Source organism: Chinchilla lanigera, unplaced genomic scaffold (genome assembly GCF_000276665.1).
Source record: "Chinchilla lanigera isolate Chin_1 unplaced genomic scaffold, ChiLan1.0 scaffold00019, whole genome shotgun sequence".
In the NCBI taxonomy this organism is placed as follows: Eukaryota; Metazoa; Chordata; class Mammalia; order Rodentia; family Chinchillidae; genus Chinchilla; species Chinchilla lanigera.
In genome coordinates, this window is record NW_004955420.1 from 25,154,252 (window position 1) to 25,180,211 (window position 25,960).

General features: G+C 41.7%; 1 protein-coding gene across 1 annotated transcript in view; it reads left to right on the top strand.

The window, feature by feature from the left end:
* Positions 1-24,159, top strand: part of Setd2 (SET domain containing 2) — a gene marked incomplete at its 5' end in the record, with an annotated part of 107,785 nt that extends 83,626 nt beyond the window's left edge. The window contains 4 exon segments of the mRNA XM_013513427.1: positions 4,291-4,402; positions 21,407-21,487; positions 22,910-23,011; positions 23,348-24,159. Of these exon segments, the coding sequence (XP_013368881.1) occupies positions 4,291-4,402; positions 21,407-21,487; positions 22,910-23,011; positions 23,348-23,509 (457 nt within the window).
* Between the last annotated feature and the right edge of the window lie 1,801 nt (positions 24,160-25,960).

The window sequence follows — 25,960 nt, forward strand, 5'->3', positions numbered from 1 at the left end:
CGTGGGTGGGCAACTGCAGTCGGTGCATGGTGGGCCAATTGTGTCACTGTTTCTCTGTGTCATGATAGATCTCAATGGAGCGGCGGCGGCGGCCGGCCTAAGGGCCGGCGCGCAATAGCGCTCACCGCCACATGGCCCATCCTCCGGGAGCCAGCAGGCAGGAAGCAAGCCAGCCAGAAGGCTGGCGCTCCCCACCCCCAGCTCCTTGTGCGCCGGAAGCCCTCCTTCCAGGGAACGATGAGGCCGGGAGTGAGTCGTCAGTCCAAAAAGCCAAAATAGGATTGTTTTATTTGGACAAAAAATATGTAGACTTACTGCACAAAACGTAACAGTGGAAGAGAGTATTAATAAGGAAATAAATATATTGGGAAGATGACTACTCATTGCTGTTTAACGTTTTTTAAAAACACCTTTTTAGATAGATCTGGGAGTGTGGTGTAGTAAATTGTGTGCTTGCATTTGTGAGTGCCTGAATTCAATTTCTACTACCAAAACAAGATTAAAAAAATACCTCTTTAGCTGCATAGTTTATATAGATCTGTGTGCTTTCTGCATATGTGTGTACATTCATCAGTATATAATCTTATGTCATTTGTTTTGTATGTTTTGTAGTCCGCTTCATTTACCAGTAAAGGTGGCGGGCTGCTGAGTTTTGTTTAACCCTCCCTTACTATATCAGGTGGATCTAATCCCAGACATTCTCAGAAACATAATTTTTAAATAATTCTTTCGTTTTGTTTTCCAGTGTTAGGAATTAACATGTTTCCCATGCTGCTGGATGGCTTCAACCACCAGCGGTATGTGCCTCACTGTCCCATCTGGTGGCTTTTTATTAATTTTATTAGTAAAAAGACTAAAAGGGGTGATGAGATAAAAGTATGATATAAGGGAAAGGAACGCCAAGTTCGTGTTCTCTAAAATCAAGTAATAAACTCTAGGAACAATGGAGGTTAACAGTAGGAAGAATTTATTGAGAGAAAGAAAATCTTGTAAGAGGGACAAAAGGGGGCCTGGAAAGTGAGTTGCCCATCAACCCCGCTTCTCAAGGGTGGTTTATTGAGCAAACCCATAAGCCGAGTCAGGCTTAAGGTGGGACAGAACTATAACCAGTCTATAAGATTACAGATACAGTTGCTTAGGTAATATTGATCCAATGGCAAATCATAGGATGGGTGTGAGGTGGGACAAAACTATGGTCAGCTAATAAGTATACAACAGGTATAGTCACTTGGGTAGTATTGATTAAATGGAGATCAAATGGGGAAACAAGTCACATAGCAAGAGCACATGGGCAGACATGGACTTTTCTGGAAGAGGTTGGTAAGGAAGTTTGGTCCCCTACGCCAAGGTGATTGATGCCAACTTAGAATATCAATCACAGTTTTTCTTTTTCTTTTCTTTTTTTCTTTTAAAAATAAAAGGAAAACATTAACAAACAACCATTTACAAAATAGCAAAAGAACAATACAAACAATACAAAGTTACAAAGTCAATCACAGCTTTTCATCCCTAGGGGAAGTATATAGATGAGTAGTTGTTTTTCTTGAAGGCTGGCATTCAGTGAATACCTCTCCAGCCACAGTTGTCTTATACACTGACCTCTTCAAGTCCCAGTCCTGTCTGACTGTCTATAGTATTTCTACCTAACTGACCTGTAATAATCAGACCACCGTGTACCACCGGTGGGAATGTGTTAAACACAGGGCCTTGCCAATGATAAGGAAGTGCTCTATCACTAAACTACATTCCCAATCCCAAGTAGATTCTTACAGGTGAAGTAGTTAGGCAAAACAGATACACGTTTTATGTTGGGAAATTTGTCAGGGTTTGTTTTGTTGTGGTCATCTCTCTTTATTTTATCTCCACTTTCTATTCTTTCCCTTCCCCTATCTTCCTTTTCCCATCCTCCCTCCCTTCCTTCCAGTGCTGGGAATTGAACCCAGGGCCTTCACAGTGAGCCACATCCATAGCCCTTTTTTACCTTGACATAGGATCTTACTAAGATGATCCTTGATCCCTGCCTGGACAGGGTTCAAGCTCAGAATCCTCCTGCCTCAGCCTCCCACAGTACTGGGATTACAAGCATGTGCTACCACACGCACCTCAGTTTATTATTTCTAAAAGTTTGTACAGGGCCAAGGATATAGCTCAGAGGCACAGCACATGCCTGGCAAGCATGAAGTCCTGAGTTCGATTCTGGATACCAAAAATAAAATAAAAATAAAAGTGTGTATAAATGTAGACTTCCACAAATAAGTGTGCAGAAAAAAAATGCTTTTTTCCTCTTGTCATCTCTTCATCTTGTCTAATAAGTGAGAAATCACTTTCATTTCCAATTCTTTTATTATTAAATGGAACATCTTTATTAGATTACAGACCTTTGTTTCTTTTGTGAGTTGTTTTTTTTGGACATCTCATTGGTCTCCATTATATCTCTTCATCAGAATATTGCAAACATTTTTGTCTTTGGTATCTCATGGCATAAAGAAGTTTAACATTTTTGTAAAGTCACATATTCTCACTTTGTGCTTTCTGCTTAGAAAACCCTTCATTACTCTTGTTAACATTATCTTTATAAAATGAGCCTTTATTATGTTGCTAACTGAATGTGTACTGATTTTTAAAAACTAGTGTCTAGAAATTTAACCAAAACTTTGTTTTCTAACACCAAAACAAGCTTTTTGGTTTACTGCTATCCCCCGCAACCCCCAATCCTATTTCTTATTTATATGTGTATCTTTTCCATTTTTTGGTAGATTTTCCCTAGCGGCACCTATGAACAGACATTTATATGTATCTGTGTAGTGTTCATAATAAAATCATGGCTTTGGCTCATACATTTCAGTAGAAGGGCCAGTAATACAGCTCAGTGGCACAGCACCTGCCTGGCAAGTGCAGGGTCCTGAGTTCAATTCCCAATATCAAAAAAAAAAAAAAAATCAGTAGAAATCTTGATGATGTTTTTTACCTAGTTCTGTAGGTTACATTTAAGCTGTTATCATGGTCATTTATAAATTGATGTGTATCGCATAGATGCCTTTAGTGTTGTTGACTAAAGATTGATGACTGTCCTCATAGCATTCCCTGTGACACCTGACTTCAGACTCCTGAATATGAATACCCTTAGTTCCAGTTTTTACCCCATAGATCAAACTTTAAATCATAAATCTTTGGCCAGGGATTTAGCTCAGCAGCACAGCGCCTGCCTGGCAAGCTCAAGACACTGAGTTCAATTCCTGGTACCCAAAGAAAAAAGAAATCTTTGCTTATTTTCAGAGCAGCTACAAATGTTTAGTGAGTTAATATAGCTAAGTCCTTTTTTGCAGTCAGTTAAGAATATTTTTAGCAGAGAGCACATGGTTTTAACCTGCACATCCTGTCAGTCATTAAACCAGAGGGGCAAAATTACAGTCAACACTCCTGCAGTGTGTGGTGGCGAAGACCTGTAACCCTAGCTACTTGAGAGGCTGAGGTAAGAGGATCAGGAATTCACGGTCACCTTAGGCTATCTCAAAATGAGGGCTGGGGATGCAGCTCAGCATTCCTTAGGTTTAATCCCCAGTATAGGATGGATATTTCTAAAAGCAAGGGACAGTTTTCTTACATGGTCAAGGACTGCATTATGGTTTGACTTACTGTATTTTGTTCCGAGTATATACTAGGTCTTGACCTAAGGATAGCATAGGCTGATACCTGCTCCACTTCTTAAGCTTTTCTGAATCGTTTCTAGGACATTAATAGCTGGATGAGAGGTAGACAAGATGTTCTATGTCAGCCTCATAGTGCTGACTTATTCTGCAGTCCACTGTATATTGTTTTTTGTTTTGTTTTTGTCTTTTTTTGTTGTTTTTTTTCCGGTACTGGGAATCGAACTCATGACCTTGTGCTTGCCAGGCAGGCACTGAGCCACTGAGCTAAATCCCCAGCCCCAAAAACTGTTACTTACATCTTTTTTGTTTTGTTTTGTTTCTGGTACTGGGAATCGAACTCACAGCCTTGCACTTGCCAGGCAGGCGCTGTGCCGTGGAGCTAAATCCCCAGCCCCTGTTTTTGTCTTTTTGAGACAGGGTCTCGCTATGCAGTTCAGGCTGGCCCTGAGCTCACTTTGTAGCCCAGGCTGGCCTCGAACTCACAGCAATCCTCCTGATTCAGCCTCCCGAGTGCTGGGATTACAGGCGTGTGCCACCACGCCCGGCTGTGTACTGTATTTTATGTGTATATGAGCAGATGCCTGTGGCAGGTTTCTGTTTTCTAGCCATGACAGCATGGCTGTTCTTAATCTCCTTCTAGGCAGACTCAGTGGGATCCACCTACTTGGGAAAGCCCAGGAGATGATGCCAGCCTTGAGCATGAAGCTGAGATGGACCTGGGAACCCCAACATATGATGAAAACCCCATGAAGGTGAGTATGGTTTACATATATGTTTCCTGATCATTTGAGAGTGTTTTCTGTCATTCTGATTTTTTTCCTTATTGTGAAGAACATGTGAAAGTTCATGTGTCAAGGTGGAAGTGAAATCCTTAGACTTTGAAGAATTCAGATGTATACTAGCTGTACTCATTTAAATGATATAGATACAGGAGAAGGGTTTGAAAACAAGTTGGCACTAAGAACAGTAGCAGAAGGTGGAGAGGGAGAATGAGAAAGGCCACAGGATAGTCATAATACTGATAATCTTTTATAAGTTCTTTAGCATACCTTAATTCTTTACTTCCTAGTCTGTGTTGATGTGCATTCTTCTTGATGGTGAGGTGGATGGATAGATGGTTTCTATCTACATGTGTTTTGGCTCTTTAAACTGAATACTATGCATGGTGTGGTTTAATGTCTTGTTGGGGGTATGGAATGAAGTTAAACTGGTTACATTAAAACTTACAAAGGCATATAAAACTACCTTCCTTTCCTTTTAAAAGGAAGATGTATGTGGGTGGTTTTTTGTTTTTGTTTTTGCAATCGAGTACTACTCTGCCATAAAGAATAAGCTTGAGACATTTCTAGGTAAATGGATGCACCTTGAGAGCATACTCTTAAGGAAATAAATTGGACACACATATGTAAATACTGCATTGTTTCTCTGGTGTAAGAAATCCAAAGTGTAAATAAGGACCGAAGTGTATAATAGGTATTATGAAAGGAAGAAAATGTTCAAATGAGGGAGGAGGGAGGAGGGGGAGGAAAGAAGGAGAAATTTTAAAAAAGAAAAAATAAGGAAAGAAATGGGAACAAAGCTTTTATAAATGGGGAGGGGAGGAGTACTTGAAGGGAGGGTAGGGGAATGGGAAAAAAACCAAAGTTGTATCATGTTATATCATCACAGATTTTCTGTGATGAATGTGATCATTATGTTATACCTAAAATGTACCAATAAAATATGACTGGGTAAAAACAGTTTGAGACAGAGATTATTTATTGTGGAAATACTAGAACAAAAAAGAAGCAGCTGTGCATAGTGGTACACACCTGTAATCCCAGCACTCTCTGAGGGGGGAGGATTGACATGAGTTTAAAGCCAGTTTGAACTACATAACAAAATCCTGTCTCCAAAAAAGAGGAAAGAGCTTGTTCCTCATCTCTGCCTTTGACAGACAATAATTGGGATTTGAGGTCATATAAATCATATACTCAGTAACTGAGTTAAAAGAATCCCTGGCCGGGCATGGTGGCACATGCCTGTAATCCCAGCACTCAGGAGGCAGAGGCAGGAGGATCATTGCAAGTTTGAGACCAGCCTGGGTGAGTGAGCTCAAGCCCAGCCTGTACTGCACAGTGAGACCCTGTCTCAAAAAGACCAAAAAAAAAAAAGAATCCTTACTTTTTCTACTTGTAACAAGACTCAGCTATCTTGAAGGGTGTGGTATCATAACTGAATACAGACCACTCTTTTAAAACATGAATAATATATTTTTTTAGTTTGAAAATGAGTTACTAGTTAGGAGGGACAGATGAAAGAGGGAAGAAAGGAAGGTGCTGCAGAGTGAAAGATAAGAGAATTAGAAATAGATTATACCTTCTTTTATAATTAGGAAATACTTTTCTTTCTTCACCATGTGTTTAATGTTTGCCAAAAAGATCTACAATTAAGTTGAATCCATGTGGAACTCATTAAATTTCAAATGACTCTCTTAAATCACTTGGCCACTTGACACCAGCTGCCATGCTACCATATTTTCTTGAGTTGTTTAGGAATATGCTAGGCCACTGCTCTTTGAATTATCTATAAACTTACAAACTAGCAAAGAGCCACAGCGCCCTCATTCATACCTCTGAGGCTATGTAGGTTACATCTTTTGAAAAATAAACAGGGATTGTGACCTGTACTATAGCAATATACCTGAGCTCTGGGATCAAGTTAGCGAGGGATGTTGGAAGGTAGGGGCCATGTCACATATCTATAATCGCAGTACTTGTGGGAGGGTTAAGCAAGATCCTCAAAAAGGGGGGGGGTGGCTGGGGATGTAACTCCCCTGGATTTGATCCCTAGTCCTGTGGGAGCAGTGAGTGTATAGAATTTATCTTCTTTTACACCAGGTTTAGCACTTTAGCCATTAATCATGACTCACTCTTTTGTTCAGATGTGTGTATATTAAGTTAGACCTTCAAAGCAAATGAAGAATAAGCATATTGCTTATTTAATGTTTGGGGATAAAGTGCCCCCCCCCCCCGTTGTGTTGTGTTTTTTGTTTGTTTGAGTATTAGAGTTTGAATCCAAGGTCTTTGTGCTACACCTCTAGCCCTTTTTACATTTTCTTTTTGTATGTGTATGTGTTTTATTTTGTTTTGAGTACCAGGAATTGAACTCAGGACCTTGTACCTGCCAGGCAGGCGCTTAATGCCACTGAGCTATATCCCTGGCCCCTGTGTGTGTGTTTGCTTTGGGAGTACATATACTAAAATTTTATTTTCTACTTTGAGACAGGGTCTTGCTAAATTGTCCAGGGTGAGCTCAAAGTTGAGATCCTCCTGCCTCAGCCTCTCGGAATGCTGGGAACAGAGGTGTGCATCACCACACCCTTTCTCACGTGAAGGCTTTGTGCTAGGAGATCAGTTCATTGAAACAGCCAAGTGAGAATTAGGACTCAAGTAAAAGGGCAGGTTTATGTGTCATATTCAGCATTAAACCTCTACTCCTTGCCCACATACGTGGTAGAAAACTGTTGAAGTGGTTTGAGCAGGATACAGTTAGACTTTACTTTTAGAAAGCTTTCTGATGATACTGGTTTATAATCCCAGCACTCTGAAAGACTGAGGCAGGAGTTGTTGCCCAGCCTGGGCAACTTCATGAGACTGTCTCCCAGTTTAAAAAGGAAAGCTCCTCAGTGGTGATAGACTGAGGAGGTTGACTTGTGGGGCTGAGCAGTAAGCAGTAAGCATGTTGTAGTACCTCTGTAGACCAAGTAGCACCAGACATCACCTTTTCTTTGTTTTTGTTTGTTTGGTTTTCCAGTACTGGGGATTGAACCCAGGGCCTTTGCACTGAGCTACATTCCCAACCTTTTTTGGGGGTAGGGGATCAGTCGCACTCAGTGGCCCAGCCTGGGCTTCAATTTGGAATCCTCCTGCCTCAGCCTCCCAGCCTGCTGACATTATAGGTGTGTGCCACCATACCTGGCTAGCCATCACCTATTAAACATGCAAAATCCTAGTCCATATCCCACACCTTCTAGATAAGAATCTGAATATCTTAGTCAAGATACATACACATGTAAGCCTAAGTAAGGATGGTATTAGCTGTTTGTTTCTGACTGTGAGAGGTGTGTAAACTCTAAACCTTACTATATCCATACCACTCAAAAATGAATATATTTACCAGTTTATGCCTGATCTCTATTCCTGTTACCATGGGTGCATGTGTGTTTGAGAATTAGTGTTAGAAGTATTATAACCAAAAGCCAAAGCCTGAGTGATACTCTTCAACCTTGTGCATTGGATCCAAGTACACATTCAGATCACACAGATCTGAGGTTAATCTCATTCCATTTTACATTTGGCTACTTAATATCCGTCTGAGTTCCTACGCAACATAAGTTCTCAGTGATAGGAAAGGTGAAGGCATTAGCTGGCTTTCTGTCACTGTGACAGAATGCTGTGCCTGAAATAAATAACTCAGGAAAAAGCAGTTAGTTTAGGCTCATAGTTTCACACCTTGATTGTGTGGCCTGTTACTTTAGACCTGTGGAGAGGCAGAACATCAGGCCAGGGAGCACATAGTGGAGTAAAACTGCTCATGTCATGGTAGCCAGAAAGGCAAAGAGAAATGTACCCCTCAAGCACACACCCCAGAATAACCTATCTTCTTAATAGTGCCATTAGCCAGCAACCAAGCCTTCCCCCCATGGCCAGAGTGGTTTAAGATCCAAACCACAACAGTAAGGTTTGAAAAGTATGCAGTATTACATGGTTTTATAGTTAAGTGTGGTTTGGACTTAAGTGCTAGAGGTATTTATAGAGAGGGAAAAGCTATACTATTAAGAGGAAATCAAAGAAAATTTTAGAGAGAAGGTAGTATTTGAATTAGGCTTTGAATAAGAGTTAAGATCTTGAGAACTGTCCTTTTTAAGTCTCAGATCCTGCCAGCCCTCATGTGACCCAGGGACTTTCATCCCCAAATCCTGGGATTATTTGAGAATATCCTTGTGCATTTTTCCATGGTACAAGAGAAGAGAGGATAATGTAAGTTTTCCTTAGATTTATTATCTTGAAACCGCTTTTTGATTTGCTTTTGGGGGGTTAAAATATTGTTCTTAGTGGTTGTGTTTTGCTTTTTTAAAAAGTTACTACTCTTGCCGGGCGTGGTGGCACAAGCCTGTAATCTCAGCACTTAGGAGGCTGAGGCAGGAGGATCATTGTTGAGTTCTAGGCCAACCTGGGCTACATAGGTGAGTTCAAGCCAGCCTGCACTGCATAGTGAGACCCTGTCTCAAAAAGACAAAAAAAAAAAAAAAAATTACCATTCTTGGCAAAATTAAAAATGAGCAACTCAGTGTTGATTTTCCCCAGTTCTGATTTAGCAGGTTTGTGAAAGCCAAAGGTACTGAATGCATTGTTCTAACACTCCCAAGTAGAAAATGAAAAGTTAAGTGAAATCTGGTTGAGTTGGATAGGATCAACCATAGGAAGACAACAGAATTAGAGCACAATTTGTACTGAAGATGCAGTAGTCCAGGCTGGGAGGTCAGCACCCTGTAAAGAAAGTAGTTTCTAGGTTAGATTCCTTCACTGATTGTGTGTATGTGTGTATACATGCACAAATATACACTGAAAGTAACATGTTATAGGCAAGGGCGTAGTTTCTAAACTCCTGACCTGGAGTTAGTTACAGTAAATGAGTACAGTGAATTCTGGAAAGGCTAGCAAACCCTAAAGTGATTACAGTATTCACTGTGACAGTAGTGGAAAAATACGTGGATGTGTTCAGCTTTCTGTGGGAAATTGTTCTAGTTTACAGTGTAACTAAATATGCCAAAATACAAGTTCAAAATTAGGGTTAAGCTTAACACCATTTTGTGTAGTTAAGAAAATAGATGGCAGAGTGACAAATTATTAAGTTGGTTAGTCAACTTTAAAAGTTGGGAGATATTGGTATGTTTAATCCGTTGACATTTGTAGTAAATATATCATTCAAGTAGCACCTCCCTTCTACCCCGACTGTTCTTTTGGCCTATTAGCCATACTTCTTTGTTTTACTTAGTATTTAATGGGTGTTCCAACGCTGTGGTTTTCAAATTTTGGTTTGGGATTTCTCAGTGTCTCAGGACCATTTTAAGGGATCCATGCAAGGTCAAGAGTATTTTCCTCAGCAGTTTTAAATTTGGCAGGTAAAAAGAGGCATGATTGGAAAAGAAAAAATAAGAATAAAAATTACTTTCCTAATAACACTAAAACATATGCCTTTGTTGCTCATAAGTCACAAATCATCTTTCTTCTGCTAGGCAAGATGTTAAACAGACTTCCAAACTGTAACACTTTCCAATCTTATGAATTGAATCAATTTTTTTTTTTTTTTTTTGATGCTGGGCATTGAACCCATGGTTTTTGGGATGCTAGCAAGCTCTGTACCATTGAACTGCACTTCCTGGCCCTAAATTTCTTTAGCTTCAGAAAGTACTTATTTTTCACAAAATTTATTGATAGTATTTTTTTGAGACACAGTCCTGCTTTGTAGTGAAAGCTGGCCTTCAACTCACTATGTAACCCAGGCTGGCCTCAAACTTGTGGCGATCCTGCCTCATGTGCACCACCACACCTGGCTTGTTTTCTGTTTTTTGAGACAATCTCACTGTGTAGTTCAGACTGACCTTGAACTCACTATGTTCCCATGCTGACCTGAGCTCAGGACGATCCTCCTGCCTCAGCCTCCCAAGTACTAGGATTATGGGCATGTGCTACCACACATGGCTTAAGATTCTTTTTAAATAAATGAATACTTTCATTTTGAATATAATTTCTAATACGAAGTTTTTTCTTTCTTTGAGACAAAGTCTTACTATGTAGTATAGGCTGTCTTTGAACTTGGTATGTAGTTATATAGTCCAAGCTGGCCTCAAACTCATGATCCTCCTTGCCTCTCCTTGAATACTAGATTACAGGTGTTCACTGGCCACCATGCCTAGCTCTAATGTGTTTTGTTTTGTGGTATTGAGGATTGAACTCAGGGCCTTTGTATTAAGTTATATCTCCATCCCTTTTTTTTTTTTTTTTTTTTAATTTTTGAGACAGGATCTTGCTAAATTACTCGTGGTAGTCTCAAACTTGTGATCCTCCTGCTGTAGTCTCCCAGTGAGCTGGGATTATAAGTGTATACCACCATGCCTGGTTAAAGAATTATTATAGATATTTCCTATATAATAAAAGCTTTCTGGGGTCCTTAGTGTTTCTTTGTTTGTTGGTGGGGGGGTGTATGTGTATGGTTGCTTTTGAAGCAGTGTCTCCCTGTGTAGTTCAGGCTGTCCTTGCACTCACTGTGTGGCCCAGGTTGGCCTTGCATTTGCGGAGAACCTGAGATCTAAAACTTTAAAAATCATTGTTTAAGATTTACAGTAACCCTGTACATCTCATTATAGTCTACCATCATATAATATGCCACCCTTCAAAATCTGTTAATGGGGCTGGGTATATATCTTAGTGGTAGAGCATATGCTTAGTTGGCTTAAGGTCCTGTCCCTAGCACCACCCAAAAATAATCTGATAACTGGAAGAAAATTTAAAACTTACAACTGAGTACTGTGTTTACCTTTGAGTTTCCATCTGGAATCATTTTCCTTTAGCCTGAAGAACTTTCTTTAATACTTTTCATATATCAGATTTACTGGTGATGAATTCTCTCAGCTTTTGTTTGGTTGAAAAAGTTATTTATCATCTGGGTGTGGTAGCTCACACCTATAATCCTAGCACTCAGGAGGCTGAAGCAAGAGAATCCACTTTGAGGCAAGCCTGTACTCCATCATGGGACCCTGTCTCAAAAACAAAAAAAAAAAGAAAATTATTATTATTTTTTTTTGTCCAGTACTGGGAATCGAACTCATGACCTTGGGCCAGGCAGGTGCTGTGCCACTGAGCTAAATCCCCAGCCCCCTGGTCTTACCCCTTTAAACACAAACTATTTTTAAAATAAGTTCTATTTTGGCACAGCAAAATTGAGCAGGAAGTAGATTAAAGGCATCTGGAAACAAGACTCCAGAGCTCACGTGTACTACTACCTGTGTGGATAGCCTCCCCGACAGCATCTGGCACCAGAAAAGTGCATGGTTGCATTGATGCTTAATTACCACCCAAGGACCATAATATTGGGATTTGTTCTCAGTATTGTACATTCTGTGGGTTTTGACAAATGTATAATGACATTTTCACCATTGCAATATCATACAGAATAGTTTCACTGTACTAAAAATCTTCTGTGTTTGCCAAGCGAGGTGGCGCATGCCTAAATTCCAGCTGCTTGAGCTGAGGTGACTTCAAGGCCACCCCGGATAATTTTGCAAGTCCTTTTTCTCAAAGTAAAATTCAGAATACAGATGTAGGTCAGTGCTCCCTTGAGTTCAATCTACAGTAATGGAGTGGAAAAAATCATCTCTGCTCTGTTTATCCTGCCCTCCCTCCTGCTTCACCATTCTACTTCCTGACGACCACTGATGTTTTTACATGGTTTGCATTTTCCAAAATGTCATAGAATTTGAATCATACAGCATGTGGCCTTTCTACGTTGTGTAAAAAGTCTTTTACTTAGTTGTATGCATTTAAGTTTCCTCATGTTTCATTTCATTTTAACTTTTTTTTTTTTTTGTATTGGGAATTGAACTCAGGAACTCAGGACCTCCTGCTTGCTAGCCAGGCACTTAGTCACTAAGCTATATCCCCAGCCCCTTCATTTCATTTTAGTGCTGAATGGTATTCCATTATCAGGCTGTACCAGTTTATCCAATCATCTACTGCAGGATCTTATTTTCTTCCACCTTTTGGTAGTTATGAGTAAAGATACTGAAAACATTTGTATTCAGATTTTTATGTGGACATAAGTTTTTAGTTCATTTGAGTAAATATCAAAAAGCATAATTGCTGGATTAAATGGCAGGAATATGTTCAGTTTTTATTTTGGATGATATTGTCATTGGATATAAAATTCTAAATTTTCCTCCCTTTTTAACACTTAAAAGATGTTATTATATTGTTTTCCTAATTATAATTTTTTTGGATAAGAATATAATTGTAGCTGAGTGTGGTGGCACATGCCTATGATCTCAGCTGCTCAGAAGGCAGAAGCAGAGGGATCAGAAGTTTGAGGACAGCCCAGGTAATTTAGACATTAACTAAAAAGGGCTGGCTGGAGGTGTATTTTAGTGTAGAGCATTTGCCTGGCATGCACAAGATCCCAGACTCATCACCAGTACCAAGGAAAAAGGAATATTATTCTTTCTTGTGTTTTTTTTTATACAGAGAATCAAACTCAGGGCCTTGTGCTTGCCAGGCAGGCATTATACTGCTGAGCTACATCCCCGGCCCAAGAATATGATTCTTATCTTTGTTCCTCTATATATCTTTTTTACCTCTTTTATCACTGGTTTTCAAAACTTTATGATATACTTTTTTTTTTTTTTTTTTTTTTTTTTGCATTCAACCTGCTTGTGGTTCTCCTTTCCTCATGGATTGATAGTTTTCATCAAATCTGGAACTATTTTAGCCATTTTAAAAAAAAATTAAGCTTTTGTGCCATTGCTGTTTTTCTTGGAACTCCCAGTTATCTATACAGTGATACCTCAGTTGTTGAACTCAATTCATTCCTAATTTGTGTTCAGACACCAAAAAGTTTGCGAACTGAACATACTTTTCCCATAAGAAATAATGGAAAAAACAAATAATTGGCTTTAAGGCCCCAAAATTATACTTAGAAATCATTTTCCTAGGACCCTAACAAATTTTGCAATGATTTTTTTTTTAACTCTGTTGTAGTTGTCACAGTTTTCCTCTCTTAGCTTTACTGCTGGTATCACTAACTTTCTTTGGAGCCATGGTTATGATATTTTATGCAAATAAGTGCAAAAAAAAAAAAAGTACAGAGGTCGGGCAGGATCATTGTGAGTTCAAAGCCAGCCTGGGCTACAAAGTGAGCTCAAGACCAGCCTGAACTGCGTAGTGAGACCCTGTCTCAAGAAAGGATGGACAGACAGATTAATTAATTAATTAATTAAGAAACAATATCTTGCTAAACTGACCTCAAACTTTCGATCCTCCTGCCTCAGCCTCCTGAGTGCCCGGGATTACAGATGTGCGCCACTATGCCTGAAACACTTCCATCCTCCCAGTGAGATCTCTCATACCATTTATAGTTAATCCCCACTTATAGCCCAACCACTAGTCTATTTTCTTGATAAATTTGACTGTTGTGGACATTTATTTTATGTAAATGAGATCATACAATATACAGTTCTTTGTGACTGGCTTCTTTTATTTAGCATGATGTTATCAAGGTGCATCCTTGGTGTAGCAGTATATATCTGGATTTCATTCTGTTTTATGGCTGAATAATACTCTGTTGTAAAAATGTGTACCATATTTTATTTATCCATTTGCCAGTTGATGCAGTCTGCGTTGTTTCCAGTCTTTGGCTGTTACTAATAATGCTACATGAATATTTATGTTCAAGTCTTTGGATACACTTTAATTTTTTTTTGGTAAACACCTAGAAATGAAATTGCTGGATCGTAGGATAAACTTCTGTTTAGCTCTTTAAGAAATTTTTAGCTTCCCAGAATAGCTGTATATCTTTCTAGAAACAATATATGAAGGTTCTGTAGGAATTTTTTGTACAGACAGGTGCCTAAGGGTTACACTGCTTCCATGTCATAAGCCTCTTGTAGAAAATTATCTAGATGTTCTGTATCTTAGCTTCTTAAGCTTTTATCTCTGATTTGTCATCTTTACTTTTTCTTACAATTCTTTTGCATATATGTGGCTTTTCTCTTTTGTTTTGTAGTCCTAGGGATTGAACCCAGGAAGTTGTGCATACCAGGCAAACATTTTACCACTGAGCTACATTTTTAGCTCCCTTTTCTTGTGTTCCTAATGAAAAAATTCAAATCAAAGCCCTTTCTTTGGTCCAGGCATAATAGATGAAAAAACAAATGAGAATTGCTCTTTGGGGCAACATTGCCCTGAAGCACGTACCTGGAGTTTGGGGTGTCAGTCTTTGGGTCTCTTTTGCAAATCCTAGTCTGTCATCAGGTCCTAGTCTAACTTGGATAGCTAGGACTTTGTGTATCTGTCCTTCTTAAAATTTTATAATTGCATCCACCTAGCTAGCATCTTAGTAGTTATAAAGGTGCCTGTGGGCAAAGTCTTTATTTCTTCTGACCCATATAGTTCATCTTTAGGTCTTCATTTAGATTTTAATCCCCTCAGAGGTCAACTAACTGTATGTGCAAGTAAGTTTTCATTAATTCACAGAGTTTACCAGTTGAAAGAGGTATAACTGATCAAAAGAGAAAAAACCTGTGCCTGGTGTTCAGGAAGTTCAGCCTAAGGAAATAGACAAATCTATAAAGCAGCAACACAGCGAGTGAAAGTGTATTTAAAAAATGCTACAGAGCTGAGCATGGTAACCACATGTCTGTAATTCCCTCACTGTGGAAGCCTGAGGAGGATTGTAAGTTTAACCTTGGCCTGAGCAACTCTGTGACTTAGCAAGACCTTATCTCAAAAATAAATACATACAAAACAAACAAACTTAGCTGGGATATGGCTCATAATGGCAAAATTTAAAACAAATGGTTTGAGAATACAGTGATCCATGGTATAAGAAGATGCACTGGAGATACTACAGAAAACATTTTTACCAGTAGTTTAAGGATTGCCAGGATTGTGTATTTGAAACAGGTACAGTAGTTTTTTGCAAAGCCATAAAGGCAGAACAAGACATGTATGTAGAGAACAGTGAAAATACTTTGGTATGATGAGAGTTTGTGTGTATATGGAGAAGTAAATAAGATAGATCTGGTGGTATACACCTGTAATCCCAGCACCCAAGAAAGCTGATGTAAGAGGATTGCAAGTTCAAGCCCAGCCTGGGGCAGTTAAGCAATTTACAGAGACCCCATCTCAAAATAAAAAATGAGCATGTTGTGAGGTCCCTGCTTTAATCCCCAGTACTAAAAAAAAAGGAAAGAAAGGAAGTTAGGTAGGAAGGAAGGAAGATAGAATTAGGGAGTACTTCAATAGTAGGATCCTTGCCTAGCATGTGTGAGGCTCCAGGTTCTATCTCTAGTGTCCTGTTAATATGATTAACATATGTGTTTGGCAGCCAATGAATGCTTTTAGTGTAAGAGAATCAGTCAGTTGTTTGTCCTTCTGAAACAAGCCCGTTTGAAAAAGTGAGTGTGGAGAGATCAGATGGAAGAGTATTATGATAGTTCGGGCAAACAGATACTGAGCAGTCGGGCAGAGACATTTGGGAGGCAGAATTCATGACTTAGCAAATCAAATGAGTCAGGAAGAGGCCCACCACCCCCACTTTTAGCTTGAGTGGGTAAGATTCCATCACAGTCTAGGGAATGAAGGAAAGAGCAGTAGGAGGTGTGGAGTAAGTTCAGTGTGGAATTTGAGCATCCTTCAGTATTCAGAATAGCAATAGCTGGTAGGTGGCCAAATCTGGTTTGAGTCATCAGTAAATTGCTGCTTGTTGGAAAATTAAAGTGTGTGGAATGGCCAAGGGAAAGTGTATAATGGCCAGAGAGTTCTTTGAAGCCTGCTGTGTGGTAGTAAAAGCTTGTGATGATGAGATAAGCATCGATGAGAGCCTTCCTTCTCTGTTTTCCTCCAGTGTTGTTCTCTACTCTTGGTCATCTTGTACTCTCTTCCATCATCCATCGTGTGGTGAGTGTAACTCAAATCTTCCCTTTTGAGAACCTCAAACCTGAATCATTGCTGACTGCTTGTACAATTGAGAGCAGTTAATTTGCTGCTACTGCCTGACTTAAAATTAACGTTGAACCTCAAGGTATAATAGATGTCCTGTATTGTGTTAAAATAGAAGTTGTAGAGTATTTGTTGGATTAAGTAAGTTGCAGAGGGTGGGGTCAGGGGTCATGAAAATTTTCAGTTGATGATCCCATTTTTTGCAGAATGACTTTGTTTCACTTACCAGTAATGGAGGTGGGATTTTCAGAACCTGTAATGCAGATCTCTACGGAGAAGGTGGTTAAGTTGCTCTGTTAGCACAATCTGGCTATCAGGTTGGGGACTAGGGAGAAGTTCCTAGGACTGCGTTACCCTTGTGGACCAGGTGCAGAGAGTAGGAAGCCCCTTGATTCCTAGTAATGTCTGAAAGAACTTTCGTTCAGGATGTTTTATCTTGGTTTATTTTGGTGGGGGGACCAGTACTTGGAATGGAACTCAGAGCCCTCTCCCCCTAAATTACATCCCGGTCCCTTTTTAAAAATTTTATTTTGAGGCAGAGTTTTACTAAGTTGCCCGGAGTGGACCTCAGCCTTTTGAGTAGCTGGGATTATAGATAGGTGTGTGCCACCATGCTCAGACTAGTTTAGGGCAGTGATGGCAAACCTTTTAGAGACTGAGACTTATTTTTTGCATTGTGCCAATACTGCAATTAAACCTGAATACTGAAGTTTTAGTTTAGAAAAAACAATTGAAGCACCGTGGCTGGCGTGCTGACGAGGGCTCCGTGCCTACTACAACACGTATGTCACAGGTTCAGCACCACTCTTCTGGGGTTTGTTTTTGTCAGCTCTGCTTCCCTCTGAGTGAAGCACATAGAGCCTGTATGTAGTCCAGAGTTTTGAAACACAGTTGGTAGAATAGGCCGGAAGTCTTTTTGTTCTGTCTTCCCTCTCCCACCACTCCTTCCCTTTTTATTGACAAAGTGGTTGCACCAGGAGCCTTCTCCAGATGTACCCAAAGAAATAGCTAGTTTGCTGTTTCTGCTACTGAAAGTGGTAACAACATAATACACTGAGGTGTTTTTTTTTTTCCTCTCTCGAGGATCTTCTTTCTTAAGCTTTTAATTAATGTTCACATGTTGTAGAATTAAGATTTAAGGCTGGGCATGGTGGTACATGCCTGTAGTCCCAACATGCCTGTAATCCCAGCACTTGGGAGACTGAGGCAGGAGGATCCTTGCGAGTTCAAGACCAGCCTAGGCTATAAAGTGAGCTTTTTTTTTCCAAAACAGGGTCTCACTATGCAATTCAGGCTGGTCTTAAACTCATTTTGTAGCCCAGGCTGGCCTCGAATTTGCAATGATCCTCCTGCCTCAGCCTGCCGGGTACTGGGATTACAGGTATGTGCCATCACGCCTGGCTAAATGTATGTTTTTTGGTTGTTGTTTTTTTTTTTTTTTTGTATTATGAATTGAACTCAGGACCTTACACTTGCCAGGCAGGCACTTGTGCCACTGAGCTATATTCCTGGCCCCACAAAGTGAGCTTAAGGCCAGCCTGAACTACATAGCAAGACCCTGTCTCCAAAAAAAAAAAAAAAAGAATTGAGATAGAATTAAATTTTTAGGGCTTCTGACTCTGCTTAGTCTTCTGCTTCTGGATTCATGCTACCCAAAAAATCCTGGTTTTCTTGGTGTTTTTAAAAGGATTTTACTGTGTAGTCCAGTCTGGCCTTGAACTCCCAGTGAGCCTCCTGCCATGGCTTTCCAAGTCTTGGCATTAAAGAGTGCACCACCACACCTGACTTCATTTCCTCATTGAGTATCTTTTACAGTTCATGTTCCAAAATAGGTTTAATTAGATTCAAAGACCAATATTAGCTGAGTATCCTCCGCTGTCCTGTTGTTGGGCTCATTTCTGTAACTCAGGCCACACTGCTTAGTTCCAATGTGCCTGGGCTTTGTGACCTATTGTGTCTCTATAATAAAGGATGGACTGTTTGCATTGGTTATACTACAGTATGTAGGAGTCCTCAAGCCACCAAATAAGCTTAAGGCCACTGCCTACTAAGCCAGGACTCAGGTTTCAACCTAGTTGATGTGTGGTACCGAGGCCTCCCTTGTATTCACACTGGGTTTAAATATCCCCTGCCCTATGAAATGGGCTATTATATGTTTGGGACCAGTGGTCCAGTCTAATGTCTTTCTGATACAATTAAAATTTTTAATTATCGCCAGGCATGGTAATGCATGTCTATAATCCCAGCACTCAGGAGACTGAGGCAGGAGGATTGCTGCAAGTTTGAGGTCAGCCTGGGCTATATATGTAGTTCAAGGCCAGCCTGAACTGCATAGTGAAACCCTGTCTCAAAAAAAAAACCATAAAAAAGGAGGAAGAGGCAACAAATTTTGTCAGCAGGCTTTTGGAAAGGGTATTGACAGGTGGTTTTACTGCTATACTGTTAGAATTGCTAAAATTGTAAATGAGACTTTTTGAGAATGAGGATGGGGGCAGTCCCAAGCTTTGCAGTGTCAGTAACAAATGCAATCCTCAGCTGTGACTCAGCCGCTCATCTGGCTTCTTGGCTTGGCATTGGGTTTGAAGAAATGTTACTTTCTGAAGTTACTTCCCATCACATTTGTAGACCAAGAAAAGCAGGGTTCGTGAATTTTGGTACTCCTAAGAATACTTCATTTTGGTTCACGATTTCTGTGATGTAAGTCAGAATCATTCATCTGAACATTTCCTTTCTCAATCCCAATTGGTCAGTGCTCAAAAGATCGCAGCAAATTCCTTGATGAGAGTGATGGCGATCCTTTTAGAACTCTCAATGATAACAAATAGCTGAGTGTAGCGTGCATGCTGCAGGTTTGCCGCCCTGTCCTAGATGGAACTCAGTGGATTGTGCTTTATAGCCCTGTCTTTAAAGCTTTCCTAGCTTTACTAGGGATCAAGTATGAAAGCTTTTAAATACGCATTAGATTTATTTAGCTTTCTGAACACATACCCTATTACAGGGAAGCAGGGCCTTCTTATGTACACAATACCCCGCTGAGCCTGGCCTCTTCCATGAGACCAGGATCCTTGAGATGCTTGTCATACTTGGTTACTTTTATACCCCTTTCCACTGCTCACTTCTCAAATCTACAAGACAGAAGTTGGGTATCTGTTGAGGTTTCCTTGGCTTATTCAAATAATTCTTGATGCTTTGATATCAAAGGTCTTCTTGTGGAATGCAACCATTACTCTACAACTGGAAAAAAATCTCAATGCACACACTTCAGCGTTTAGGAGGCTGAGACAGGAGGATCGTGAGTTTGAAGCTGGCCTAGGCTATGTAGTGAGTTCAAGACTGGCCTGAACTATACAGCGAGATCTTATCTCAAAAAACAAAAACAAAACAAAATAGTTATTTGTGTTTTGTTTTCAGAAACAGAAGTTGGATCTCTGTATGTTCTTTCTACCCTACCCGCAAAACCTCTTATCCCCATTCTTCCACAACCACAGAGAGAAAGTAGAAAAATGGAAAATATGTAAACTCTTAGAACAAATTAGAGAAAGCTGAGGTATACTAGTCCAAAGCCAGTGAGTGCTGCCTTTTTTGGGAGCCAGTCAAGAGCAGAGGGAGATGAATAGCTTCTTCAGCACCAGAGCCTTCAGGCTGTTATTGAAAATAAAGGAAATAGAACTAGGGAAATTTGGGGAGGGGCTCAAAAAAATTCTCTGTCTCTGTCTTAAGCCTCTAGCAAAAGTATGAAATACCTCTAGCATCTGCTGTAGCTTCTAAATCCATCTGCACTAACTTGTATTCAGAAGAGTGTATTGATAATTCTTTTCTTCCATGGAAAAACACCTTTACTGAGAAGGAGCTTGAGAACTAGTTGTGGGCAAAGGTTGTGGGGAGATGGCCTAAATGGCAGGGCTACTAGCTCATCACCTGTTTGCAGTGCCTGGTTAGAGAGAGCTTGTCAGCCTCTCCTCTAGCATTGCTAGGAGGGAGAAGTCCTAGGTTTATCATCTTGCCAGCTTTGGACCAAGCATCTTCTGTGTCTTAGCATCTACTTATCTGTTCACTGGCTCGAATAACACAACTCCCCACTGCCATTGCTGCTGCTACTACACCCATCCCTTAGTCTTTCCATTACCGAGCTAGAGGTGCCAGCCTCCAAGGAGCCTGTCCTCTGTGCTGAGACTGTCTTCTAAGAGCATCATCAGCTCTACCTTTTGGAAGGAACCTGATGAATGACACAGACCTGCAGAGCAAAGTGTTTGCCTTTTTTGGAACCTTAAGAATGTCAGAGACGGAGAGGCCGAGTTCCTTGAGTTCAGGCCTCACTTGGCAGTGTGGGAAGCTGAAGCTCAAAACAAGGACATGAAGGCCCAGGTCACAGAGCATGTTCTGCTGCAGAGAGAGTGACTCTGAAACAACTGGAGATGTATACCTATATGCAAGATCTAGCTTTGACTCAGAGGAACTCGGCTTAAGGTGGGGAGGCTAGAGCTAGATGACAGGATTTGAAATAGAACAGTCAAGTTGACTGAAGGCCATTCTTCAGAGTCAGGACTTCTAAAGTGGATCCCAATTCAGGTAACCCATTTGGAAGAAGAAAGGGGCATTCTGGCTGGGTGTGGTGGCACACACCTATTATTCCAGCACTGGGGAGGCTGAAGCAGGAAGATCACTGTTAGTTTGAGGCCAGCTTGAACTATAGCAAAACCCTGTCTCAAAACAAACAAGCAGCTGGGCGTGGTGGCGCACACCTTGTAATCCCAGCACTTGGGAGGCTGAAGCAGAAGGATCGTTCGGAGTTGGAGACCCGCCGGGGCTACAGCGTGAGCTCAAGGGCTACAAAGTGAGCTCAAGGCCAGCCTGAACTGCATACTGAGACCCTATATCAAAATACAAAAAAAAAAAACCCAAATAAACAAAAACCGGGGTGAGAGGCATTCTGGAGGTAGTAAGGCAAGGCACTGCTAAACTGATTTCTCATGTTAGCACTGCTGTGTTTTCTACTTCTAGACATCAAAAAAGCCCAAGACAGCAGAAGCAGACACCTCCAGTGAGCTGGCTAAGAAAAGCAAAGAAGTATTCAGAAAAGAGGTAAGGTTTGGTAGAGCCCTGCCCTTCCTCGCTTTAAATCTGTGCAGTATTTCCCTTGCCCCAGGATGGGCAAGAATATTAGGCTTACCTTGTGTGTCTTGCTTAAGTGCTGCTTTTCCCATTGAGAACTCCTCAGTCATTTCTTACTGACTTTGACCCTCTCTGCAGACCAGGTAGAGCTGTTTCACTGTTGGCCTTCGTAACCTCCAAGGCAAAGGAAAGCTGGATATAGTGTTAGGCTGTCTTCTCTTTGGGGGCTCCCTTACTTCTGTGATTTGACTGTGTAGTTACATGTGATGACATGTTGGAACGGACCTTTACAGCGGTGTAAGCACTTTCATATCTATTATCTCATTTTATCCCCACAACAGCCATTGAGGTACACAAAGCAGAGATTTGTCTTTCTTACAGAGGTAGAATTCTTAAGGTTCAGAGAAGTTAGGTTTTTGACAAAAGAACTCGGGTCTTTGGCCTCCAATCCTAGTTCTTTTTCTTGGATTCTCATTTGGTAGCCGCCTACGCAAGGGACTCAGAAAATGCAGCCCTTTAGTCCTTTTTGGGTTAGGAGGTGGAAGGTGGTCCTGGGAATCGGGTGTTTTGCGATTGAGCTACATCCTCAGCTCTTTATTTTTTGAGGCAGAGTCTCATTAAGTTGTCCAGGTGGGACTGGAATTTGCGATGCTCTGCCCTCAGCTTTCCTCTGCTAGTATTACAGGCATGTACCACCATCTCTGCGTCAGTCTTGTTCTTTGAATAAGGAACAGAAAGCTCAGCGGCAAAGTAGCTGTCACTGGCCGCTTCGTTCCCTGTGATCTTACACACTTCATAAGTACAGTACTTGCGGTTCGTGCCCTCTTTTGAGAACCACTGGGTAGGATAGACCTTACAGATGGTCTGGAGGAGGATGCTGGCAGTGATAGAAAGAAAAAGGTCCTGCCATGGGTTGTCTTAATCTAGCTGTCATGTTGTTTTCCATCAGCTTCACATGGCTGTGATATGAAATAAGCAAAGGGTAGCCCTTCCAGACTCAGTGGCCTTTGAGGACAATACACCAGGGGTTCCTGGACTTAGAAAGGGTCCTCATAGCTCTGGAGTACCTGTCCTGCCTCTGGGGGCCAGGGAACCTAGCTCAGTCTCCTATGCCAAGGGCACGATGTCATGGCTAAAACCTGAGGCCACAGTGATTGTTGCCAGGTCCCTCAGTCCATCCAAGAGAGCACTTTTCCTCTTAGGGCAGAGCCAGGATCTTCTCTTAAGGCTCACCGGCTTGCTAGCATTCCACTGTTCAGGCCAGCCACCCTGAGGGAAGAAGAGGGACGCACTCGCCAGCCCTTCTTGCTGCCTTTTCTTAATGTTTCCTCAGCACAACCCTTGCCTGCTCTGTACTGTTTGAGCAGTGTGCTCCCTTTCCTCCGCCTGCAGATGTCTCAGTTCATCGTCCAGTGCCTGAACCCTTACCGGAAACCTGACTGCAAAGTAGGCAGAATCACCACAACTGAGGATTTCAAACACCTAGCTCGCAAGGTACTCCACTGCCTCTGGTCTTTTGGTGTCTTGACCAACCTGTTCCTTCTAGGATGGCCCCTTTGTCATAAAAAGTGGTTTTACTGCCAGATGGCAGGAAAAGGAAAAGGAGGGAAGGTTGGATGGGGGTGGATACCTTACTTGAGAGCAGTAGTTCTCTAAGAAACTTTATGCTGAGCCTTTGGTGGTCCTAGCCATGAGCCACCTGATCTATCCCATTATCCAATTCCCAGTCTCAGTGATAAGGGCCCGGAAGCCCCAGGCTGGGTTGTTGTCTCCCTCACATCATTTCCGCTCTGATGGGAGCTGTGGTCTCTTTTCCTGTGCCCTGGACAGCTGACTCATGGTGTTATGAACAAGGAGCTGAAGTACTGTAAGAACCCTGAGGATCTGGAGTGCAATGAGAATGTGAAACACAAAACCAAGGAGTACATAAAGAAGTACATGCAGAAGTTTGGGGCTGTTTACAAACCCAAAGAGGACACGGAGTTAGAGTGACCAGTGGGGCCAGGGTGGGAGTATGGGTGACAGGCCAGACTCTGGGAGAAGAAATTCTGTGGGCCTCGGCCCCACCCCCACGTACCGCTGGGGCTGTGTTACCGATGACACATCACCCTGGGAACCCAAGCCTGCAGATGTCAGATGAATGAGCTCCATCTACAAGTGATCCCTAGTTTTGAGCTGTTGGGGTGTGGTTAGAGGCCATCAGGTGCAACGGCCCAGGGAAGACCCTGGCCAGACCTGACCCAACCCCACTTTCAAACCTGGGTCTCCTCCTTGGCGGTGCTGTCAGCGCACAGACCCATGCGCATCCCCACCCAAGACCCTTTCCCCGATAATCTGTATTATATTTTAATGTATATGTGAATATATTGAAAATAATTTGTTTTTTCCTGGTTTTTGTTTGGTTTTTGTTTTGCTTTTAGCCTCTATGTGCTAGGATCACAGAAAGACTTTGTAAGGATGGTTTAAGTTCTCCTGCAAGGTTTAATTTGTTATCATGTAAATATTCCAAAGCAGGCTGCCTTGTGGTTTTGGCCAGCCCTGTGCTCTGTTGATAAGATTGATTTACTGCTTAAAATCACTTTACTTTATCCAATTTTTACTGAACTTTTTATGTAAAAAATAAAATGAATTAAAGAACTTGGCATGTGTGTTCTGTAAAAGTTAATCAAGCATGTTGTGTGTAGTGAAGAGAAAGGAGAGATAGTGGCCATTGTGTAAAGTACAAGATTAATCCTGGCTGTTGGGTTTTATTATGAGCCTTGTTCCCATAGTCCCGTAGCAGCTGAATCAGACAGTTGTCCAGAGGCTGACATCTGTCGGCTTGGGATCTTGTGGCTGCAGTTGGGTTGGGTCAGCTGGCACAGGCATTCCAGAGCATTAGTGTGACCTAAGACCTCCTTGGGACTGAGCCGCTTTGGTTAGTGGGCCTGTCAAGAGAGGCAAATATGACTGCCCTTTGATACCTCCTCCCTGGGGAGAAGTGATGGACCTCTTCCTTCCAGAGGCTTGATTTCTCCCAGTGTACTGGAATCCATTCCGTGTGTGGGGCCCTGACTCCCCACTATGCCTCCTGACACAGTAGGACAGTACATGGTGGGCAGAGAGGACCTCTGTCAGGGCACTGTAAACGGACAGTGAGCGTTGACGTCATGCAGTGGCAGCCCCCTTAGCCCTTGTTGCTGTCCATCAAGGAAGTGATGGGGGCCCAGAGGTCCTCGCCAGGTGGTCCTGCTCACATTAGTGGCTGCCATATCTTGGGCTGAAATATAGCACATACTGGCTGCTAGACACCATGCTGAGCATTTGAGGGCTCAAGCTGTGGTCGTTTAATCCTTAACAACCCTGAGGCACAGTTGGCCTTGATGAGGAAATTGGCTCAGGAAGGACAAATAACTCATTTACAATTCTAGTATTAAAGGAACTCTTAAACAAGGACAAAAATCCTTATTCTAGGGTAATAATACATGCTGTTTAACAGTATAGTCTTCCCTTGGTATTTATGGGGGATTGGCTCCAGGACCCCACTGGATACCAAAATCTGGATGTGCAGGTCCCTTAAATGACACAGTATTCACCTATAATCTACACACATCCTCCCCTGTACTTAGAACATCTCTAGACGAACTTGTAGTACCTATGTAAACACTGTAAACACTATGTAAGTGATGTTTGGTTTGTGGAGGTTCAATCCAGGGATGTGGAACCCACAGATATAGATGAGGGCTATTTTTTCCCATGGTACTGCAGCCTTCAAAATGGTTTAAAGCACAGAATTTATTCAGCCCTCTTAACATTTTCTAGTTGTGCCTCTTTTTTGGCTGGGGGGGGGGTGTGTTTTTGAGAGAGGGTCTCCCTGTGCAGCTCAGGCTGGCCTTGAGCTCACTTTGTAGCCCAGGCTGGTCTCGAACTCACAACGATTGATCCTCTTGCCTCAGCCTCCCTAGTGCTGGGATTAGAGGCGTGCGCCTATCTCAAAAAGACCAAAGAGAGAGAGAAAAAAAGACACTCAGTTCATGTGCTTGAACACATTAAAGGGAGCATTCCTCTTGTGGGTGTGTTCGCAGTTGCAGTACCTGGGTGTGGCCGCATGCACTGCAGCCGCCAGCTAAATCACACCCCTGGTTTTGACCAAAGGCCCCAAGTTTCAGGTTTCCCAAGGCAGGTTAGGCAGTTAAATAGGCACCAGGGCATTGCCACTTTTCAGTTAAGACATGTTTAAGGGAAAAAAATTCTCTTTTTTACACCTCTGTTGAGTCTTCTCAATCTTTTCTCTGTCTCCCTTCAAGCTTAAATCCCCTACCTTTGGGATAAAGCGTGCCAGTGCGTGCCACTCATTGTGGGATTTTATACTCATTGCTGACCCAGCCCTCTGCTGACTACCTGCTCCGGGGGGAATGTGGTGTCTCTACCCAGCTGGCTTGAGCCTTCCCCCCCATCCTGCAG